At 38.5% G+C, this 23,689-nt stretch overlaps 3 protein-coding genes across 3 annotated transcripts in view; all 3 read right to left on the bottom strand.

Annotated features, from left to right (window-relative positions):
• The window catches only part of LOC136747604 (golgin subfamily B member 1), a 28,918-nt gene extending 19,772 nt beyond the window's left edge, over window positions 1-9,146 (bottom strand). The window contains exons 1-14 of the mRNA XM_066700554.1: window positions 8,981-9,146; window positions 7,325-7,385; window positions 6,803-6,949; window positions 6,079-6,228; window positions 5,676-5,798; window positions 4,683-4,850; window positions 4,259-4,444; window positions 3,820-3,942; window positions 3,594-3,707; window positions 2,904-3,198; window positions 2,411-2,526; window positions 1,962-2,079; window positions 1,684-1,775; window positions 1,367-1,517 (exon numbers count right to left, since the gene is read on the bottom strand). Of these exons, the coding sequence (XP_066556651.1) occupies window positions 1,367-1,517; window positions 1,684-1,775; window positions 1,962-2,079; window positions 2,411-2,526; window positions 2,904-3,198; window positions 3,594-3,707; window positions 3,820-3,942; window positions 4,259-4,444; window positions 4,683-4,850; window positions 5,676-5,798; window positions 6,079-6,228; window positions 6,803-6,949; window positions 7,325-7,369 (1,828 nt within the window). The 5' untranslated portion in view covers window positions 7,370-7,385; window positions 8,981-9,146. The remainder of the gene's footprint in view (window positions 1-1,366; window positions 1,518-1,683; window positions 1,776-1,961; window positions 2,080-2,410; window positions 2,527-2,903; window positions 3,199-3,593; window positions 3,708-3,819; window positions 3,943-4,258; window positions 4,445-4,682; window positions 4,851-5,675; window positions 5,799-6,078; window positions 6,229-6,802; window positions 6,950-7,324; window positions 7,386-8,980) is intronic.
• A 1,374-nt stretch (window positions 9,147-10,520) lies between these two features.
• On the bottom strand, window positions 10,521-16,926 carry LOC136747602 (guanylyl cyclase-activating protein 2). Its single transcript, XM_066700553.1, has 4 exons — window positions 16,534-16,926; window positions 15,336-15,485; window positions 12,689-12,797; window positions 10,521-11,836 (listed from the first exon to the last, which is right to left on the bottom strand). Exons 1-4 carry the CDS (start codon window positions 16,723-16,725, stop codon window positions 11,709-11,711), a joined length of 579 nt encoding a protein of 192 aa, XP_066556650.1. The 5' UTR covers window positions 16,726-16,926; the 3' UTR covers window positions 10,521-11,708.
• Window positions 16,927-18,976: 2,050 nt separating this feature from the next.
• On the bottom strand, window positions 18,977-22,243 carry LOC136748847 (guanylyl cyclase-activating protein 2). Its single transcript, XM_066702889.1, has 4 exons — window positions 22,028-22,243; window positions 21,446-21,595; window positions 19,970-20,078; window positions 18,977-19,607 (listed from the first exon to the last, which is right to left on the bottom strand). Exons 1-4 carry the CDS (start codon window positions 22,229-22,231, stop codon window positions 19,480-19,482), a joined length of 591 nt encoding a protein of 196 aa, XP_066558986.1. The 5' UTR covers window positions 22,232-22,243; the 3' UTR covers window positions 18,977-19,479.
• Window positions 22,244-23,689: the final 1,446 nt, after the last annotated feature.

Raw genomic sequence — 23,689 nt, 5'->3', positions numbered from 1 at the left:
TATCTATATTGCCATTGATGTTAAAAAATGCTTCATTAGTAAGTAAAAGCAGTTTAGCTTGTGGAGCTGGCACTTGACTACATTAACAATGGAACCGAGGATGAGGAGAAAGGATTTACTAAAAAACAGGAAACTAAAATCATTAGTCACTTAACTACTAACATACACTGCAGTGTTCTGCCCAGACCCTTATCCGATAACCTAACAGTCATTTTCATCTTAATTTTCCAAATACCGTAGAATTTGAATGCAAGTTAATTGAAGGCTAGCATTGATCACAAAAACGTGCTTCAGAAATGTAATTTTTAACAAGCAGTGGAGCTATAAAACTAGCACTGGCACAAACAGAAGCAAATTAAATGATCGTGGTTAATTTCCAGTCCTATAGAAATAACGTCCCTCTTTAGCAGAAATGCTGCCAACACACAATTTGAAGCAAAATGCCTTGAGTATTTTGTGGAGTCCAGGAAGAACACTGACGGAGACGGAAACAAATGGAAAACACTAAAGTAACCGCCATTACTGTACTGCTGGTGATTTGCCCGACGGTGCAACATGAGCTGGGAAATAATCGGCAGTACAGAGCTGGCAGTCACCGGGACCTGCATGCACAAAACTGATGGGAAACTGTTCTCTGTGGCTGGCCAAATCACAGTGAGGCGGAGGAGTGGAGGGGGCTGGGACACAGAGCGCGAGCTCGTCGGGGGGGGGGTATGGAGAAAAGGGAAAAAAATAAAATAAAAAGAAACATCATGCTCATCCTTACTCAGAACAAAACACAGTCTAAAAAAACAACAACAATGGTCAAACACAATCAGATATCGAATGAAAAAGAAACTCCGCCTTGGACACAAACAGGCAGTTTCTCTTTCGGCCGCTCCGTGGAGACAGTTTTACCTGCTCAAGATATCGGCGACATTAGGGAGAATGTAGGAAACACACAGGACTGTCTCGACAGGACAGGGGACGGGAAAATGAGACAACAAGGAACAACTTTGTTCGCCTAGCTTTCAAATCCTACCCAAGTTTGGCTCTCTGATAACGCGAGTTCTGCCCAGAAATGCTACTCAAACATTCAAAACAAAGCCAACACCATAAGGTTGACATTCCTAACAGAAACAGATCAAGGAGAAGAATAATTATTCCACATAACCAGTTGCTGTGTTAAGTAGGCCTCAGCTATCGGTTTTAAAAAGTAGAGACAGGAACACGGCAGCTGCAGAGGCAGGGCAGAGGTTTCAGGGTGGAAGACTATGGGTTTATCTAAGATGTTAAGGGATGTGTATTGTGATGGGATACTGAAAGCCAATGGTGCTGTAGCTCAGGGTATATTCCAGCTGCCAGGTGTGAATGGGAGACCATTTACCTTCTCTTTCCTCTTCGATCTGAGTCATCCTCAGGGCCATGGCTGTTTTCTCCTCTCGGGCCTGGTCCCTGGCTCCCTCCGCCTCAGACAGCATCTCCTGCCACTCTAGCACCTGACTCTGCAGCTCGTCTGCGCTGCCCGACTCGCTCGCCTGCCGAGACAGACACGCGTAAGGCGATACAGGAGCTGCGATCACGAGTGTAGGCGACACACAGCGCCTTCAATAAATGATGAGGTGTATCGCCAGATCTCGAGATGTTTGTGCTACATTCTGGAATTCTGAAGAAACGCGTCAACCAGAGGGAAGGTCTTCGAACCTGAGAAGCAGCTCTCTTAGTGACTTGCTCCAGGTCTGCTTGCATCTTCCTCTGCTGCTCTTCGTAGATCTCAAGCTTAGCCATGAGTTCATCTGCAGGATTGAAACAAAAAGTTTTAACTCTGCATACTATATACATAATTTTTTATCCCTCGTGTTGTCTCGATAAGATCAGTTTGCATTTAAAGAACTACAATGATGTAACTGTAAACCAGAACATCTTGATTCGTTGAAGGACACTTTAAAGATATTTCTGCATTTATGAAAGTAAACATTTACCATTTTTGGTCTTTAGGTCTTCATACTGGTCTAGTTTTTGCTGAAGGTCCTCTCTTTCCTCTTCAAGACTGGCTATTCTACTTCTTAAATCGTTCACATCTGGGGTTGTGTTTCCTGACTTTAAAAACAGAGACAGTATTTTCAGTTAAAACAATAAAATATAAAAACCTTTCAGGCACATTGTTAAGGATGCAGGTAAACAAAATACATAGTAAACATGTATTTTAAATGATAAAAAAGAAGGTAAAAGCAGGGATGTTCAGTTATGAGACTTCAGAAACCTGATTAAATTATTTTAAAGATTATTATTAGGATGAGAATTGTCAGATTTAATAAAGTGATAATCCCGGAGACAGGTTTAGAGGTTTCCTCTACTCACATATACTTATGTAACTATCCTGGCTTTAGATAATGCATAATGTGCCATTTTTATTAAAACAATCACTAACCTGAGCTTTTCGGAGCTCTTCCTCCAGCTGTTTTATCCGGGACTTCGACCAAGCCTTCATTTTCAGGAACTTGGCCTCAGATTTACTTGCTTCCTCCGTTTTTAGCTTTGCTCGTGCTTTTCAGAATACATTTTTTAAAAAGGTGGCAGGTGAAACAAAACCATTCCAAACTGACAAGAAACATAAAACAAATAACTTCTAAAAATGATATCACTAATGATAAAAAGGTAATAAAGCCACCTCCGGCATCTAACATATAATAATTATAAAATAAAATGTCTGAACATCATCTAATGAGATCAACAGGGATGAGAGCACATACAATCAGAACACAAAAAAAAATAAAAAATATTAGTAGTTCCAAACAATTTCACCGACAACGTGATTCATGATTCATTATGATTTCTGCAGTTATGAAAACAATATGAGTTACTGATAAATATGAAAAAAAGGAACAAGCAAGAAACGATAAAAACACAACAGTTTAATTCACCTTCTAACTCTGTCAGTTCCCGAGTGCTAGCAGCGCCGACAGCCACCGCCCCCGGGCTCTCCGAGGCAGCTGGGCTCTTACTGCCGAGCTCCTCCAGGCGTCTCTGCAGGCGGAGGCAAGCTTGATCTCTCTCTGACAGCTCGGCCTCGTGCTTCTCGGCTACCTGCCTCAGCTCGGTCTCGTGCTTCTGCATGAGGTCCCTGAGCTGGGCCCTCATCACGTGCTTCTCTGCGTCCAGTTTGGACTGCATGTTGTCCTTCTCCCCTTGAAGGCGCTTCATCTTGTCGGCAAGCTCCTGGAAACGAAAAGGGTTACATCCCCGTGAAGAGAGCGTTTCCGTCAGGCTCGGCTGGGGAGAGAGTCTGATGCCGATGCGTGTGATTTAATCTACCTAAAACAAACATTAGATCGGGCTCTGCCGTGCTAAAGCCAACACACCCCACCTGAAGCGTGGGGGAGATGTCTGCTGATGACCAAAAAGCACACTTAACAACAGCCACATGATTATCTGTGTAAAGGCGATGGGTTAAATTAAGACTAGGTATTGTTTGTTTACATATTCCCCACGTATGTCTATCACGTTTAAGTTACATAAATATTTTTGCCAAGCGGTGTTATCAGATCAAAAAGCTAGGGTCGGTCTCTCTTTTAGCATCTACGACTGTTCAGGGAGGTTTATCTAGTCCTCACCTGTATCTGCTGATCTCTGGAATCCACCTCCTTCTGAAACACATCGATCACCTGGTTTTTCCCCAGCAGCACCTCCTCCTTCTCATGCAGTTTCTGTTTCAAGGCCTTCAGCAGCTGTCGGCGCACAGATATAATCAAGCGCATTAGCGACGGCGGCCTTTATAACGGGACACACGGCCATCTTTACGATCCCCTCCTCCTTATTCACGAAAGACGTATGGGTTACCTGTTCAAGATCAGCACTGGCATCTGATTTTGCTGCCAACCTGAAGAGCTCCTGTTCGTGCATCTGACTGACCTCCACCAGCTTGTTGTCTTTTTCCTGAATGATATCTTTGAACGTTTGGATCTGAAGTGTGTGGGGAAGCAACGCATTATATCTCAAGGAAAAGGACTGGAAATTCACATTCTACGCTATATAGATATAATCATTAAATGCATTCATTTCATTGGCATTCAAGGCATGAATTTTAATAACAAGAGAATTAAAAATATAGCATTTTATTAAATCCATCTAGTAAGACATGATTTGCAACTAACAATTGCAAATAAAATCAGGATTTGTCATAGAAGGTATCAACAGTGTGATTAATTACAAAAAAATAAATGACCATGTGTAGCGACTGATATTAAAGAATCAAAAATCAGACGGAGAGAAGACCTACATTAGCCTTGTACATTTTCTCTTTTTCTTCAAACTGCGACTTCTCCTTCATCAGTATCTCCTTGAGGCTCTCGTTCTGTTCTTGCAGCAGGCTGTATTTCTCTTCACTTTCCCCCACTTTCTTGGTCAGGTTCTGCACCAGCACTTGAAGGTCCTGTAAGGAACTGTCCTTCTCAGCCAACTGAACCTGCAATTCAACCACACCTACTGAGCAACCTCTCAAACTAAAAACAAGTTTGTCAAGATGCACATTATAAAAATTAAAAAACTGTCAATGTGCCAGTAATTATTTTCTTTCTATGGAAATTATATGAGACAGGAAAAAAATAATGTTGACAACAGTTAACTTTGAATGGAACCAAAGAAATAAGAGTAAAGAAAACACAAATAACCACTAGGAGTGACTGCGGCCCATGGAGACTTGCCTTCAGCTCCTCTGCTGCCACGGGTATCAGTCTGCTCGAGTTTTCAGTGGAAGCCGTCAGCTGCAGGTCAATTATATAAGCTTCCTTATCAGCAAGTTTCCTGTCTTTCTCTGCAAGCATGGCATCCATATCCACACCTCGCTGTCTCTGAGTCTCAAGCTCCGTGGTCTGTGAAAAGCAAATACAAAGCTGAAGAATGATAGACCTGAACCCTGATATAATGGAGCCAAGAACTCTTATTGTGTTATAGTTGAAACCTTATCGTTATGAACTTGCTTTGGCTTCGAGCATTAACAACATCAATAGTGAAACCATTTGATAGAACTAACAGTGTATGCAATAAATAAATCTGCTCTACAATTGTTAAATTGCATCATTAATTATAACAATTATTTATAAGCTTACTTAAAATATACTGTGTATTAACAAACCAGGTACTAAACACTGCTGAACGCAGCCATGTGGGCTGGGTTTCATCAGCATCAATCGTTTGGTCTTTTAATACTTACAAATTGCTGCAAAAAAGGATTTTGGTATTTTAGCAAACCGGAGCAGGGGCCACTTTGTCATTTAACCAACTATGTTCCACATAGATTGTTAAGTAATATTAACTGTTAACTATTAAATAGTTAAAGAAAAGGTTGAAATTAAGATAAAGGCAATCAAAGGATTTAAATGTTATAACTTTCAGACTTGACAATACTGCAATGCAATGAAGATCGGAGGGGGTAAATAAAGATGCTGTAAATGTGTTTATTTTTGCTATACATTATTAAATTCACATTATATCGGAACTTGCTGGACTGTGGCAGTCAAACATAAGAGTCATGCAGTATGTGTTCAGAGTTGGCTGGAATTATTACTTTTAATTATGTTTATATATATTAGAACATTAGTAAAAGTAATTGAGAAAGTGCATTAACCAATGTAGCACTGGACTTCCTTCCTGGACTTTACTTCTGGTTTAAAAAGATAAATATGAAGGAATTCTACCTTGGCCTGTAGCTCTGCCAGTCTCTGTGAAAGCTGCGTTTCCAGTTCCTCCACTTTCTTCTTCAACACTAAGATCTTTCCACGGTTTGCCGCGGCGTGTTCCTGTTCCCCATCTCCACTGGCCTGCAGCAGCAAAGCGACAAGGGGCAGATAAAACCCGATGCATACCCACAACAACAGTGCAGATAGAAAGACACATTGCTGTTGCTGCTTTACTCAAAGGTATTTCCAAAACCCTACATTCAAAAGATGCAGGCATGCTTAATTAAATCAGTGCACTGATAACTTAAACTTTACTGAGTCCAATACTCAGCTGACATTGATTTTCACTGTAAAAAAAAAAAAATCTGTAATAAAATATTAGGTAATACTAGGTAATAATAATCACGTTTTAAAGACGCACCTTCTTGGTGTGATCAGATTTTGCTACCTTGGCTCCAGACAGTGACAGTTGCTTCTTTAGCTCTTCCAGTTGAGAATTTAATGAGGTGACCTTGGCTTTATTTTGCAGCTTCATTTTGGAGAGTTTAGCATCACAGGCCTCTTTTTCAGCCTGATAAAAAAGACAGCAATGAAAATTAGAGCACAGTAATAAATTAGTCTCGGACAAGAACACAGTGACTCAAGATGGAGGATAACTCCTTCAAAAATCACTTATAGTTGCTGCAATCTTATGAATGAATAGTTAACAAAATTAAATGAATGCTAATTAATTAAAGGCATTATAATTATGACTTTCATGGAATATTTGGTTTAGTTATTTAATTCATGTCTGTAAGGTTAAGTCGTGTTGGATGTGTGTTTTTTTCCATGTGTGGTGATACGTGGTCTAGAATATGGCAGTGAAGACGTACTTGAGAAAAATCAATAATTCATTAGCTTCAGACAGGCTTAAATTTCCTTTATTCAGCCAAAGTGTACAATGTACTATCTTCTTACAACATGCAATAAAAACAGATACACAAAAAAACTGTGCATTTCCTCAAGGACTGTAATATTTTGTGCACACAGTCAGTGTAACATTCATATCTCCAGATTCCTACAGTGTAACTATTGTTCAGCAGCCTCGTTATTTGCATAAAAGGTAAAGAGCACGAGGGATTTGCACTTCAGTTCAGTTTCAATACCTTAAGCTGTTCATCTTTGGTTCGCAGGACGTTATCTTTCTCCCGGATTAGTTCTTTCAGCTGCACCACAAGTTGTTCGGTCTGTGCCAGCTGTTCGGTCACTTCAACCATTGACTGGCTGTTCATGGTGTCCGGGGGAACTGGAGCCTGGGGGATTAGCCAAGCAAGGAGAACAGTGGACCTCAGTCAACAACCCGCTCTGAGCACAGAGATCGGCCGATGCAAATGTGTCTGCACAGCATTTTGGGAACCATATGCTTCATTTAGCCTAGATCAACACAGACTCTCAACAAGTAACGCGGAGACCTATTAATATGCCTCGGCTGCTCAGTTTAAAATAAACAAGTGCTCGGGTTAGACAGAATACTAAGATACAGTCTTATCAGAGAAGAAAAACAAACAAACAGAAAACTAGCCTCCCAACAAGGAAAGGAGTTGTATATATGGGGCTGAAGAATGTTAAACCATAATAATGCAGTATTGAGCATGAAAAAATATATTTTCTGCATTATTATTACTTACTCCCGGGGGAGGGGCTGTTTCGTCTCCAGAGTACCACTTCCACATGTTCCCAAGTGGGTTCCTGTTATGTACAGAAAATTAACCACTGCATTAAGACAGCTGCATAAAAGTAGTACATGAATGAATGGCAGCTTAGTGCACAGCAATTCAAAAAGGAGCCCATCCTGTTTAGTGTCTTTTAAAGAGGATTACGATGACCTATTTGAAGGACATATACTACCATGTCCAGTAGAAGGAATGGTTTATTTTTTGTTGGACTCATCTAGCAGAGCCTATGTCGGGGTCTTTCTTGCCTATGGCAAGTTTGGGGCTTGTTTAGGCAGAGATAACGCGTTCAAAGGAATTTTCATTTAACCACAAAAAAAGAAAAAAAGTTCAAAAGAGTCAAGCTTTTCGTTTTCCTGTAATTTCCTATCTTTCAGGAAAACACAACCCAAACTAATAAGCAAAACATAATGTAAAGTGAAAAGGCTTCTGCAACATTTACATCTCTCTTGCTCCACAAACAAAATTCCTTAATTTCTGGAATCAATGCTTCTAACTTAATAGTTTTAGGAGTGAAGCAGAGATACCAGTGGAAAACAACAAGCATCTTTTATAAATGTTATGTAACAAACTAAACTGCATTCCTGGTATTACTCAGTATCTCCAGCTGATTCTGATATGAACAACATGCCAGTCAGTGCAAACACAGCCCTGTAAACAGGACAGTCAAATGTACAGGGTACAATATTACTATTGGGCTGTTTTAGCAGATACTTGATTTCAAATACTGAATGTAAAATTGTGGGAATATTTATCATTTGTATCCCCTACTAAAGCTATTCTAATGGTACATTTAAAGGTGTACTCCTTGAGATCTGAGCAGGTGTATGTCATACAAAACGGAAGAGGAAGCCAATCTAACCAACGTATTTTCATCGCTTGATTATTATCGGTATGATTCATTGTAAAACTATTGTAATGGTAATGAAGATGGGCCAGCCAGGACAACTGCTTCCCAATATAAGACGGTAGGCTGAGTCACTGCAATGCAACTAGCTCCTATTCCCAGTCCAGAAACAACCCCTTCCTCAGATCTGTATCCTTTATCAGCCTTGACACAATGTCAATTAAATCATATTTCAAAACATGCCACTGTGTAGGCTAGCTTTTACTGCTTCAGCATCGCCATCTAGAGCCACAGAAGAAAGGGCCGAGGCAGCTGCCCCGTATGGACACCCACACCCCGGCGCTGCGAGGTATCCCACCGGGCTGGCCTGCGCCGTTTAATAACCACGCCACCACCCGTCTGCACGTCATGGTGTTCATTTAAACATCGCCTACAGTGACACTGCCTTCTTGTTCTTGTATATATGAATATAATTAAAGTAGTACATTGTTTATGGTGAAATTAAGTAACTTTTGTGGAATACCTGCTAATTAGCACACGCATATTAATTGGCTGTTATAGTATCACGAAGGCAATTGAAGAACCATTACCTTCTGATGGACATGATCTGGACTACCTTGATAACATGTGATGCATCGTTTAAAAAACACATGTAACCAGCTGTGTGTTTATTTATCGTCATATCTGTTTCGTGCCCTACCACTGCAACACCAGCGTGCTAAAAACACGACACCGCCATGTCGGTGGGAAATAACACGCCTTACCTGGTTAAAACCGGCTCATTCAGCTGCTAGGACACCTTCAGCGGCGAACAATATCCCGAGATTGTAAATCTGACTTTATATTTTCTGCATGTTTTGTGAAATAGTGGGGGTTGGCAGCTGCACCATTATCCTTCAGCCGACGGCCATCTTGGTCAGGTGAACAAACAGCTGAGGAGAACGCGAAGACTGACGCGGCACGTACAGACGTGCGGATGACGTCACTGGTTTGGTGGCGCTGGCTCACGGTGCGTCACCTCGGTGGAAAAAGCGCGTCTGCTGAGCAGGATGAAAACTATGCATAATGTTGATCCCACACAAATATTCAAATTGTATTTGCTCAGACATATTGTGCAAGACATGTCACTAACACTAATTAGATAAGATACTATTTTTATATATAGCGTTATAAAAAGTATGTTTTTAGTAATAGGTTAACTGTTATTATTATTATTATTATTATTATTATTATTATTATTATGTTTATTCTATGCCTCCATTAACTTAACGATGCCTATACTTACTAGCTTTTGCTATCTGGGATGTAGGACTTGTCTTATAACTTGTTTACTATACATTTGTACTTTTGAACTGCACTGTACTTTGCACTTTGTATTGCTTATGTTTTGTAAGTCGCCCAGGATAAGGGCGTCTGCCAATAAATAATAATAATAATAATAATAATAATAATAATAACTAATATGAACTGGTACTGGATTTACATACTTGTTTATGTAAGGTTGTATACACTTTAATGTATTTGTTGTGTATAAACTGGACTGAATGCATTTATGACTGGCATTGTATTTCTGAAAAAGTAATACAAATGTAATAGAAAATAATCTAATAAAACAAAGTTTTTGTAAAATAATCTATCTATAATTAAGAGCAGCAATATTGTCCCTACAAGTGCAAGCAATTTGTATTCTACAGGAAATGTCTTAAACTGTGCTATGATTTTTAAGTAATGTTTTCATCCTAATGTATAATACCTTTTAATTTCACTAAAGAGTTTGCACTTTGTAAGTTATTCTGAAAAAATACAGTGTAAATATAATAATAATCATAATCATAATTAATAAGATCTCTAGATTTATAAAATGTGTCTGTCTTACTGTGCTGGTGAATCAATTAAAAAATAATACTTGTTTGTTCTAAAATTATTAAATACAATTACTCTAAACTAGTAAAGAAGTCCATTCTACAAGTAATTCTTAGTAATGTGTAATATTTGGTAGCAATTGCTAGTAATGTACAATGTAAGTAAATCTATTACTTATATTCAGTAAACAAAACAAATGCTTGTATTTGTTTAATATAATTGAAGTTACCGAAAAAAAAAAACCAATGCACTCCACAAGTCATTTTAATTAATAGCTGATACGAAATTCAAGTAATCCAATTACTTGGTTTAAATAATCCTGATAGAACAAGTAAATCCAAGTATATCTGCAGTAATGAAAAGTAAATAACAGTAATTCGTAGTATAATTTATTTAAATGTTTTAATTGTAAAATCATGTATTTTAGTGAGTGTGGTGGAAGACATCTCTCGCCAGGCAAAACCAAGTGAAATTTGACCCATCTGAGCACTTTAATAAATATTAAAGGTCAGGCTGGTAATCCTAGACAGTGATTATGTGAGGTGTGTCTACCGACCTTGATATATCATTAATCTTTGGGCACGAGAGATTGAGGAGTCAGGCAGAAGTGGTAAATTAAATTTTCTGAAAATAAAAAATGTATCTGTTTAGTTCAAAGGGAAAATGAACAGTTATCACCAGGCATCGGGTTGAATAAAATTAAGGATGGGGGTGACAATGCAAACAAAAACTTTGCAGCATATTAAATTAGACTAATCCTTCGTCCAAACTAAGCCCTGTATTATTAGAGGGCCGAGCGGAGGAGGCTTAATCTTGTGAATTCCCCTTTGAGCACAGCAAGAGAGACTATCCTTGGCTCAACAGTAAAGGAATGTTCAGACCTGGATTTCTTGATAGGCTGGACGAGAATATTTAATGGACAAATATGACTCTCACTAACAGTCTATAAACAGTACTAAACAACAACAACAAAAAAGAAACAACAGTGTCCAACAGCAATAATTTACTTATAATGCATATCAAAAGCTATCATCAATTAACAAATATATAAGACACATTTGATGGATTTGATGTTTAGTTTCCAATACAGCATTACCAATATTTATTTTTCCCTTTTTTCTCCCTTGTTCATTTAAAGGTGGTATTATATGGTGAAGTGTATTCCTCTTGTGCAACACATTGCAACTGAGTAAAAAAACAAACATACACATTAATATGTGTTCGTCATCATCAACAAATAATAATCATAATCATAATAAGGCATAATCCACTTGTTAAAATATAAAGTATTTAACCTGGGTTAATCTTATTATAGGATAATACAACCCAATAGTTTTCAATGACAGAAATGTCAGAGGAGCACTAGGAAACTCTGACTCTGCAAGCAAACCAGCAACACCAGCATGTGTCGTGATCGAAGAACAACACGTGGAAAACTTGAAGACTGCTCCCTTCCATCTCAGTAAAAAGTACAATCAAATAAAAAATCACTAGAGTCACGTCTTTTTGTTTTTCGACCATGGTCAAGGTATTTGAACATGTGTCCTAGTTTATCTTGTCTACAGGGCGATGTGTTTGAATTCCATTTGAGTTTTTCTGCTGGACATGTTTTAAATCACAGTTTGAGTTTTAAAAGGGGGCACTTTGTCTTCTGTGTTCAATAATCCATCCACTTGGGTTCACATTTAGCTTCAGCATCTTCATGACCCAACGATCCTTCTGTGCCCCTTCGATGAATTCTTTTACGGAGAGTTGACCTGAAACAATATGGAACAAAGTCACTTTGCATGAGGTTCAAGTTTGGTTGTATTTTTGGTTCTGACAAAGATGGTGTGAGAAACATACTGCAGAAACATGTTACCCTGACACACAGAGTCATTCATGTCCTTGGTTTGTTGCACAAAAACGTTGTCTGTACACACCCTCTCTGGAACATGACATATCAAGGACAATTTGAATCCAGTACATTTTGTTAGAATATGTTTTTCTGTTTCATTTGTGAATATTGTTTTTCTTCAATCTCCATTCATCATGTTGTTTTTACTTTTTATCTCCACCCCCTGGAGTCTGATACCTCTTTGTTCTGTGTTCCCTATGTTGCAATGTAGGCATTACGTTATTTAGTTAGCTGGGTGCAACCTTATACAATTAAAATACTTTTTCTCTATACAACAGCCACAGCACTGATGTTGTAATTATTAATACACTATATTACCAAAGTAGTGGGGAAACAGACAAATACCAAAAGCCAGATGTTCACAACATTTTTAATAGGCAGAGAGTTTAATTTTACTCCTTTTTCAGTGTGGCACTTCAAGTTTTGTGATATGGTGTGTGTGCTATCATGTTTGATTATATATACATGGACACTCACCATAAATGCTGTCAGGACGCAGCTTGTCTAATATATCTCACTATATTAATGGTAGTTATGCCCTTTTAAAACCCAGCTTCCACATGGGGCTTAACCATTGGTAACATTCAAAACCAGCAGAGGGAGGCTGTCCAATATGTTGGGAACAGTGTATTCGAGGAGGAACGCAGTATTATTTGTGGAATTGTGTGCAAAATAAGCGACTGATATTAAGTATCAACCCAAGACACCTTACCGTCTCCATTTTCATCAACAAGATGAAAAATTCTGTCACAGACTTCATCGGGTGTCAGGGCAGGATGTTCCTCTTCCTCATTGCTGCCCTTCTTGATTTTATAAATTGCCTGTAGACAACAGCAATGACAATATCGAAACAACAATAACAAATAAAGAGATAAAGAAAACTATTTTAGTCTGTGGGATACATCTTCATGGTTTTCATTTAATTGTAGGCAATGGAGAACATTTACACGTGGATAGATACGTAATCTGTGGGTTATATATACGTAGTAATAACAAAATAACATTCACAAGATAAACCCAGGAGTCACAACATTCAAGAACAAAACATCTTACCCATAGAATTATTAAATATCTAATTTTATCACATAGACTTCTGAAAATAAAGAAACAAAAAAATGTTTCACTCTGGATGAGGGCATCTGCCAAGATATAATAATAATAATAATAATAATAATAATAATAATAATAATAATAATAATAATAATAATAATGTTCATACTTTCAAAGCCTGTAGGTAGCCTGAAACAATTGAATCAGTCCCATAGCTTCAGCCCCACTAGTGGAAAATGTTTTTGCATTATGAAAATGTTATCTATTTTGCTAGCTAGCTTTTTCATTCACTAGATGCTTCACCATAGAACCTCTGTGATCACCGAACTGTAGTTAATGTCAACATGTACAACTTAGTAAGTCACCACACTCACTGAGAAAAGAGTCTGGTGAGACTCACCATGAAGAGCATCTTGTTTCATTGCCCACTGGTGAGCAACTATGACCACCAAACAGTAGTTAAAGTCACCAGGTGGCTCTCAACAAACTGCAGTTAAACAATTCAGTGAGCCACCAGACTCACCGAGAATAGCCCGGTGAGACTCACTATTAATATTGTGGACATGGCTGCTAATTTTGAGCCATTCAGCCTGGACTGCAGGGGCATAACTTCCATGGATAAGAAAATGTACAAACGAGAGGAGGCCATTCGCCCCATCGTGCTCGTTTGGTGTCCATTAATAACTAAGTGATCAAGGATCCTATCCAGTCTGTTTTGTTCCCAAATTGTCTCTTCAGCCACATCGCTGGGGAGTTTGTTCAGATTGTGACGCCTCTCTGTGAGAAGAAGTGTCTCCTCTGGTTTGATGTGGTCGATTCATGATTCATGATGTTGAAGACTTGGATCAAGTCCCCACGTAGTCTCCTCTGTTTCAGGGTGAAAAGGTTCAGGTCCTCAGTCTCTCAGTAGGACATTCCCTTCAGACCTGGAATAAGTCTGGTTGCTCTCCTCTGAACCGCCTCTAGAGCAGCGATATCTTTCTTGAAGTGTGGAGCCCAGAACTGTCCACAGTATCCAGATGAGCTCTAACTAGTGCATTGTACAGTCTGAACATCACTGCCCTTGTTCTCAATTCTACACTTTTGACAATATACCCTAACATTGTGTTTGTCTTTTTTATTACTTCCCCACATTGTTTGGATGGAGAAAGTGAGGAGTCCACATAGAGTCCTAGGTCTTTCTCATGCGATACTTCATCTAGTTCTACTCCTCCCATAGTGTCATTATAGTGGACATTTTTGTTACCTGCATGTATTATCTTGCACTTGTCCACATTGAATTTCATCTGCCAGGTGTCGCCCACAACTGAATGTTATCTGAGTCCCTTTGAATATCCTGTGCTGCCAAGATTGTATCTGCTGAGCCACCTATTTTAGTATCATCTGCACATTTGACAAGTTTGCTAACTATCCCAGAGTCCAGGTCATTAATATAGATTAGAAAAAGCACAGGCCCTAGTACTGATCCCTGTGGAACTCCACTAACAACCTCACTCCAGTTAGAAGCGACTCCTCTAATCGACACCCTCTGTTTCCTAGACATCAACCAGTTCATAATCCATCTACTTACATTACCCTGAATGCCTGCAGCTTCCAGTTTGAGGATCAGTCTTTGGTGTGGAACCTTATCAAAAGCTTTTTGAAAATCTAAGTATATCATATCATATGCTTTCACATGATCTACAGCTGCAGTTGCATGTTCAAAAAACTCCAATGAATTAGTAAGACATGATCTGCCTCGTCTAAACCCATGTTGACTATCTCCAAGAATATGGTTTTCATTATGATGCTCCTCTATTTCCTAATATTTTTTTCCAAAATAAAGATAACAAATAGTTAAGATAAAAATAACAAATAGTTAATCACAGAAGAGTAGTATAGAAATAAAGCATGTAGTCAAATAATTGTCTGCTGCCACAAAACACACTTTCTTCTTCTAATTTGTCACCATATTTACTATCCAATGTGTGAATCCCATAACCGGTTGATATAATATACTTCCAACTCACCAAGTAATCGACCGAGAAAGTTATTTCGAGATATCTCAAAATGTATTTCATATATGTTTAAATTAAATTGAGATATCTTGAAATGATTATGAGGAATATTAAAATGAAGTGCAGATATCTTATTTTAGAGTGCTTTTCAAGATATCTTCAAAACATTTAAAGATATCTCAAATTAATTTAGAGAAATCTCAAATTCATTCCAAAATATCTTGAAATAATTTGGAGATATCTCAAAATGATAATTTGGCTTGCCACAGGTCCAAGCCTTATTCCTCAATATTCAGAACTGGACAACCTTACCCTTATAACTTGTGTGACTTCATCTTTGGTTAGAGTTCCGTTGCCATCCCCATCATAGACTTTGAAAGACCACCTCAGTTTGTGTTCAAGTTTCCCTCTAAGTACGAGGTTCAGGGCTGCTATGTATTCCAAAAAGTCGATGGTGTTGTCCTGGAAAATGAAAATGATATGCAGATCAAAAGAAAGACTGTTATATATATTTAGGAACAATTGCAAGGGACAGTTTCATTTAAGACATGCTGGCATCTATGGCAGACCAGAACTGGATACAACGATTGTGTGTATTTTCAGAAACTTTCATGGACATCCAACATATTTATTTTAACAGGATGGCTGGAGAAATTGTATTTTATGGTACATGAAAGTATAATCTGTTATAATCAGAGCCTTTTCCAAAGCTGTTCAACAGGTGTGATGTGATCAGTTTAGATTAAATGAATTGTGTGATGTAACGGTTCGGTCGCTGGGATGGTGCAGGAGGGCACTGGGAGATTTGCGAGACGCCATCTTGTGTGTCATGTAAGTGGAAAGTTCTCTGCAAACACAGATAATGTGGCAGCCTTTAACAGTGTGCGATCCTGAGCACTCTATCCTCTTAAGTGAGGCTATTAGTCACTGCCATTCAGAAATAAAGAGCTTGTTGTGCCTGAACAGCCACAGCGTAGACCCAAGCTGTGGTTGATGTTGTGTTTGTTGTTTTTGAAGACAGGGGGACACGTCTCCCCCAATGTTTAGAGAACTTAAAATTGTCCCCCCAATAATGTATGCCTGGTGAGATGCGTCCCCCCGAACTGGTCCAACTCATCAATATCTGCAGTAGTTTGGGGATAATGGAAGCAAACACTCAATCCCAGGGGTCCGAACTCATACGTAATATTTATCTGCACACTTGCATTTGTAAGTGGTGTTAATTTAATTGTTAATATATAAAGAAGAATTACCATAGCATACAGAATGTGAATGATATTGACTCAGATGCAACAGAATTCCTTATTGTTCATGCATTTTCTGTACATTAGGGAATGTTTTATGTTTGTGTCATATTAATGGGTTCATTTGGAAGATACAATTGCTCATCCTTTCAGACACACACTCATTCATCGCATATCAGCTGAAAGTTCTGCCTAAGTATCAGTACAATTTTTCCACAGCATTTTAGGATCAAGTTCCCCCAAAGCCTATTTAAGTTAAGGCTTACCTTGTTGGTGTCAAAAGTTCGGAACATGTTATCCATATATAAAGATTCCTCAGTCGTGTCAGTAACTCCAAAAAATCCTTTGAATTCATGCAAATATAAAGCCCCGCTTGGACATTCGACCACAAATTTCTTATACAACGCCTGCAGTTCTACAATATCCACCTCTCGGTCATCGCTTTGCCATTGTCCCATGGCTTCAGCGAATGTAGTTTTTTATTTTTTTTCCCTGTTATTGGTTTAAAGATCTGCTGGATTTTCAAGTCTTTTCCTTTTCTGTTTTTCTTTTATTGTGTGTGTCTGAAATCACAGTGATAGAAAAATCCCCAGCCCAGTGTCTGTTGTTTGGGTATCCAGTCTGACTGTCTGTCCCCAGAGCAAGTATGTGACTTAAGGTGTCTGTGTGACACTAACTTTGTTTACCACCACCGTATTTGTAAATCCCCACAATCTCCTTTCCTTTGCAATCTACTGAGCCTAATCCAAGAGCAATATCTATTGTAAACCACCCCAGAATAACTCAACTGGGTGTTATAGGTTGCGGCGACGGATTTGTCAAAAGTGTTTAATGTCTGCCCTAAATCTAAACATGCAAAGTTGTGTAACCTGTTTGTTGATATATTTTAAAAAATAGATACCTATACTTACTTTAACAAGTTATTTGTCTTTTTTAAACTACATCAAAAGCTGTTCTATTAAATAAATACATAAAATAAATAGGTAAACTTGGGTTTATTTCAAATATGTTGTTAATTTTGTGTAAGCACGAACCATATAATAGTGAAGTCATGTGCACTATTGTAAATACATTTAAATCTTTATAATGTATTTAATTAAAATGCATAAGGCCATTGCTCAAAATGTTCTGTCTCCTCTTCCACAGAATCCAGAGAAAATGTCTCATCTAAAATGTTATTTCTCTGTTCACACCTGTGTTGTTACAAAATATCCAAACAATATTTTAAGTCTCAAACAAAAGAATGAAAGAATGATAATGAAGAAATGTAAGTGCATTCATTTTGTTCTTTACAGGAGTGCTGAAGAACGTATTACCTTAAAAGGCCTCAGGGATGTTCTATAATTAGCACGAAGGATCAGACCCCTCATTTGCATAAAGATGTCAGCCCTTGTGTTGCGAAACGAAGAAAGAAAGATTGTTTTGTGTTTTATTTACATAATTTTGGACAATGTAACTCAATATTTCAAGCATTTAAGATTAAGAACATTCTTAATGACTATTTCATAAAAAGAGCCCTAGTAAATGTGATGTGTAGTGACTTTCTTTATTTCGCATTCATTTTTATTGTTACTGAAGTGTGCTTCCACATTCAACAACACTTCAATAAGGCATATAACAGGGAAATCCTTTAAGAGGGAATAATGGCATTAATGCGAAGATTTTAGGGAGGTAAATTGGATAACCTATGGTGTCAGTGCCCAGCTGCCTGGACACATTACGTCTACCCTTGATTTTCTGTGTCAAAGATTGTTCAGTTGGCATGGGACAAAGCTGTCACACAAAATATCTTCACACGCCGAACTTTACTCAGGGCAAAAGCAACCGTATTCATTTATTCAATACTTGTTGTGTTTGGCATGAGACCACCAGCATTGCCTGGTTTGATTCATCCATCAGAATCTCACCACAGAATGTTTTTATAGTACCCTCTGTGTTTACGTGCTATCTTTGTCTTTCTGTATTTACACTGTAACTGCCTTAACGAGTCTGTGACCATTATTTATCCTGAGGCCACAACTCAGAATAGGTCAGTTTTCCGTCGATAAACCCATAAAGACGCACTTGGCAGCAGGTGATGGGATTGTGTATAAACAGAGAATCCTCCCATTGACCCTCATGAATGTTTGCCCTGGCAGACAGCGAGAGAAATGTATGCCCGGCCTCCTACTGTCACAGCTGTTTTGCAAATCTCTTCTGCCATCTAGTGATTAAAACTGTCAGGACAAAGATTTCCAGCATGATTTTGCAACAGCATAAGATTAGGAAAAAATAAATAAAATGGGTCAAGCCTGTTTTATATAATCGAACAGCTTAATTATTATATTTTTCAAGGCGCAAGAAGTGGAAACATGATACATTTCTCATAAGCTCTTTGAAAAGAGTTCATTAAGTCACCTGAATGATTTGAATGGTTTTAGAAATCACTTTGCAACATCTTCTTATTTGCCCCTTTTGGACAGCACATTGTTAGTCTCTGTCCTGCTCTGTCCTGTCAAAGGTGTTGATAGACACCTTAACACATTATAAACACATTAGTCAGCCTGTTCTTCCTGTTCTTCCAGGCCATCTTAACCAAACTTTACCAAGGTCAATGTGACATGCAATGTCAATTATACAGATGTGTTGTTTTCTAAAACTTTTGTGTGTGAATAACTACTAGGTCAGACTGTATACTGTCGGCATCAAATTAATTATTCTTCTATTCAATATGAAAAACATTAGTTTATTTTGTATAAAAACATTGAAAAACATAACAAACATAAAATTCAATTTATAATCCATTTACATAACATGTAGCATTCCTTCAGACAACATTACACAGAGGCAACAATATATACAGCATATGAACAATCTTGACATTTGTTACAGACCATTTTGGTGCCACTTTTAACTTTCTTAACTATTTACACGTTGGTTTCTTCTTATTCTTACAAACTCATAAACAATACATATATTTTACACTTTAAAACGTGTGTTGGAGACAAGAGATGGCTCATTATTTTACAAACTTGGCAACATCCATTGCAAAGTATTTTTTTCTTATTCTGAGATGGAAATGCCCAGTGACGTATAGCTGTTAGACAGTGTGACATTATATAGTGTTTTAGGGGAAAAATACATTGCAATAGTATTGTCCAGAAATTCATTTCAATAAAGAAAATAACCAGTGTGTTCCTGGTATTGCATAGCTGTTATTCCAAAGCTTCACTTTAAAACATAGCACTCTTCCTTCTTTGCTCGAGAACCCAGCCATAGGGATTCATGTCCAACTGCAGCATCCTCATGACCCATTGGTCCTTCCGTGCCCCTTCCATAAACTCATTGAGTGTAAGCTGCCCTGAAAAAGAAAAAAACATTTAATATGATTTGATGGACTCTGAAAGCAATACAGATGTCAGAACGTACACTTATTTTATTGTATTTAAAGTATAAAATAGATACATATATTATGTATTTAATTGATAATTGTATCACCTTGCATTTTTATATTTAGGACCAAGGGAAACTGTGGTGCTGCCCAGTTCTGTATTATTCTTCAGTTGGGGCTTAATTGATTTTAATGAACCACTTATTAATAAAGGACCCAAATAAACAATATAGTGTAGAGACATGATCCTCAGGAATTACACAAGTGCACCTTGTACACAATGGGAATAGGACACATATTGACAATCTCAGGTATGGTAGTTGTGTACTGACCATCTCCATTTTCATCCACGACTTGAAATATTCTGTCACAGACTTCATCTGGTGTTAAAAGCTGACCTTCCTGGTCTTGTCTGGTGTTCTTTTTTAAATTATAAATGACCTAAAAAAGAAGGGGAAAAAACAGATCAGTTTAGGTCTGTGTTGCTGGAGACCTTGATCCTTTGGGATTGGTATTCAATTAGCAGTTTAAGATCTTGTAATCTTGAAAATGAACTCAACGACTGGTTGAATTCAGTGCTTGATATTGCAGGTACCTACTACCCCATTCAACTCAGACTGATAAATGCTGATAATGTCTATTCAATGGTTGGTAACATATGGATCGGGTGGATATTTTAGCCACAATTAAAACCATAAGATCTTTAAGCTTTCCAGGACTATGTTTTGAATGTTCTGGTCAACACCAGCTTCTTTATCTGGATTTCCCATGATTCTCTCCTCCTTTGCCAAGAACTTTGGTATGACCCTGGATTCCTCTGATACTCTGAGTATATATCATCCCTGGCAACCTCCTCATGTGTTAATCTAAAAATCATCAAAAGAATCGGCCGCTTCTCAAACACATTTTCTTACTAGACTAGACTGCTGCAGGACCTTCTCACATCTCTCTTGGTAACATGGCTCCTTTTTACTCTTATCCCTGACCTCCATCATAAAAGCAAACCTATTCAGACTGAAGCTGTAGATCCCATGTTAAATAATTCTACTTCATAACAAATAACCTGTCATCGCCAGCACTACAGCCATCTCCAAAATGATTGGCACCCCCGATGAAGATGAGAAAGAGTAACGGTATAAAATAAATATGCTATAATGTGCTGGCTGTGCAGACATACTGGCCTATATTCACCAAGGGGTTTATAGCTGACACCTATTCTAATCTGATTAAAATACCAATACATTTGTACACCCATAAGACACAGTGCATAGACTTTGATCTACAAATGTTGTGTGTGAGTAAATCAGCTTTCATTCATTTTGCAGCTTTTTTTGGTGGTTAAAAATTAATGTTTAAGACTTGATGAATATAGGCCACTATATTGTAATTCTTGTTGTATTCAGTTTAGCTTTAATCCAGATTAAAGTACAATATCCCCCCCATGTGCCAGACGTTTATTAACACCTTCTATCCTGTTTTAATTGATACATCAAGAGATCAAATTTAATATTTCTTTGTGGCTATTTGGCCATGTTGGCAACTGAAGGAGCAACATGCCTCCTGACCCCTGGATTAAATGGTTTATTTTAAGAGCAGATTTTCATGGCTCACCAGCTGCTGCCCAAAGACAACAAAGATCAACAACAACATCCAACTGGTGTCCAAAGCATCACACTCTTAGTATCCGCAATGAGAGAATATGTATGATCTGCCATCGTTAACCAACCAGTCTTTTAAAACGGTAAGATTTTCACCCGAGGTCTACTGGTCCATTGGGGTGTCACACCTTGATGCCCATCTATACATACCTGAATAATAGCGCGCAGCTCGTTCCTGTCCACGCTTCCGTTGCCGTCCTTGTCGTACACTTTGAAGGACCATTTCAGTTTGTGTTCTAGTTTCCCTCTTAAAACGAGATTTAAACCTGCTACATATTCCAAGAAATCTATCGTTTTATCCTGCACGGACAAAATAATTATAATGAATCAATCAAATCAATTAATTATAATATTAATACATAATAATAATAATAATAATAATAATAATAATAATAATAATAATAATATACACGGTGTCACTTTACTTATTGTGAAACAGCCAATATTATAGTGGTAAAAAATACGTAGCACAATAATCCGAGAGAGATCAGCTACAACCGAACAAAACAACAGCTATAATATTCAATATGTCAATAATATTGAGGTCTGGTCTTTTCTCTATCCGTTAATATTTTTTCCGTGTACTTTGGAACCCTTTACAACACCAAACTGACTCAATACAAGATCCAACAGGTGGCACATTTATGATTATTATCATTAGTTGTAGTATAGTAGTAGTAGTAGTACAGTAGCAGTTGTAGTTGTAGTATTTAATGATGCAACATTTCTCACCCCATTCTTGTCAAAGGCTCTGAACATATTGTCCGCATACTCGGATGCTTCCCCGTTGGGGTCAATGCCGAAGAAGTGCTTGAACTCATGCAGGAACAGCGCCCCGCTGGGACACTCCACCACGAACTTCTTGTACATCTCCTGCAGGTCCGCCGCGCCGATCCCCTGCGGACCCGCCGCGCCTGCGCACTGAGCCTGGCCCATGGCGCTGTCCGCGGTGCTGAAGCTGAGCCGGCGTCTGCGCTCCGCCCGGCGGATCAGGCTTATATAGCGCGGTCACCGGGCTGCACCTGCTGACTGGACTATTTCTAGGGCAATTAAAAGATCACCTCGGGTACAGGCTCTTTTAATAGCGCCAGGAACGACCAGGTTCAGGCTTTCCTTTAAAAACGATTAACTTTTTAATAGAACATAGGAAGAGCATAAGAAAGTGTCCAATCGAGAGGAGGCCATTCGCCCCATCGTGCTCATTTTGTGTCCATTAATAACTCAGTGATCAAGGATCCTATCCAGTCTGTTTTTGAATGTTCCCACATTGTCTCTTCAGCCACATCGCTGGGGAGTTTGTTCAGATTGTGACGCCTCTCTGTGTGAAGAAGTGTCTCCTGTTTTCTGTCTTGAATGCCTTGAAGCCCAATTTCCATTTGTGTCCCCGGGTGCGTGTGTCCCTGCTGATCTGGAAAAGCTCCTCTGGTTTGATGTGGTCGATGCCTTTCATGATTTTAATAATTCGTTTTCCTGTGTATGGTGTGTGTAAACAATAGTTTTAAGTATGGGGAACTTGGGCATATATATATATATATATATATATATATATATATATATATATATATATATATATATATATATATACATATATACACACTCACCTAAAGGATTATTAGGAACACCTGTTCAATTTCTCATTAATGCAATTATCTAACCAACCAATCACATGGCAGTTGCTTCAATGCATTTAGGGGTGTGGTCCTGGTCAAGACAATCTCCTGAACTCCAAACTGAATGTCTGAATGGGAAAGAAAGGTGATTTAAGCAATTTTGAGCGTGGCATGGTTGTTGGTGCCAGACGGGCCGGTCTGAGTATTTCACAATCTGCTCAGTTACTGGGATTTTCACCCACAACCATTTCTAGGGTTTACAAAGAATGGTGTGAAAAGGGAAAAACATCCAGTATGCGGCAGTCCTGTGGGCGAAAATGCCTTGTTGATGCTAGAGGTCAGAGGAGAATGGGCCGACTGATTCAAGCTGATAGAAGAGCAACTTTGACTGAAATAACGACTCGTTACAACCGAGGTATGCAGCAAAGCATTTGTGAAGCCACAACACGTACAACCTTGAGGCGGATGGGCTACAACAGCAGAAGACCCCACCGGGTACCACTCATCTCCACTACAAATAGGAAAACAAAGAGGCAACAATTTGCACAAGCTCACCGAAATTGGACAGTTGAAGACTGGAAAAATGTTGCCTGGTCTGATGAGTCTCGATTTCTGTTGAGACATTCAGATGGTAGAGTCAGAATTTGGCGTAAACAGAATGAGAACATGGATCCATCATGCCTTGTTACCACTGTGCAGGCTGGTGGTGGTGGTGTAATGGTGTGGGGGATGTTTTCTTGGCACACTTTAGGCCCCTTAGTGCCAATTGGGCATCGTTTAAATG

This window comes from Amia ocellicauda, chromosome 4, assembly GCF_036373705.1.
Source record: "Amia ocellicauda isolate fAmiCal2 chromosome 4, fAmiCal2.hap1, whole genome shotgun sequence".
Lineage (NCBI taxonomy): Eukaryota > Metazoa > Chordata > Actinopteri > Amiiformes > Amiidae > Amia > Amia ocellicauda.
The sequence above is the reverse complement of the archived record's forward strand: the minus strand, read 5'-3'. Positions and strand labels throughout refer to the sequence as shown.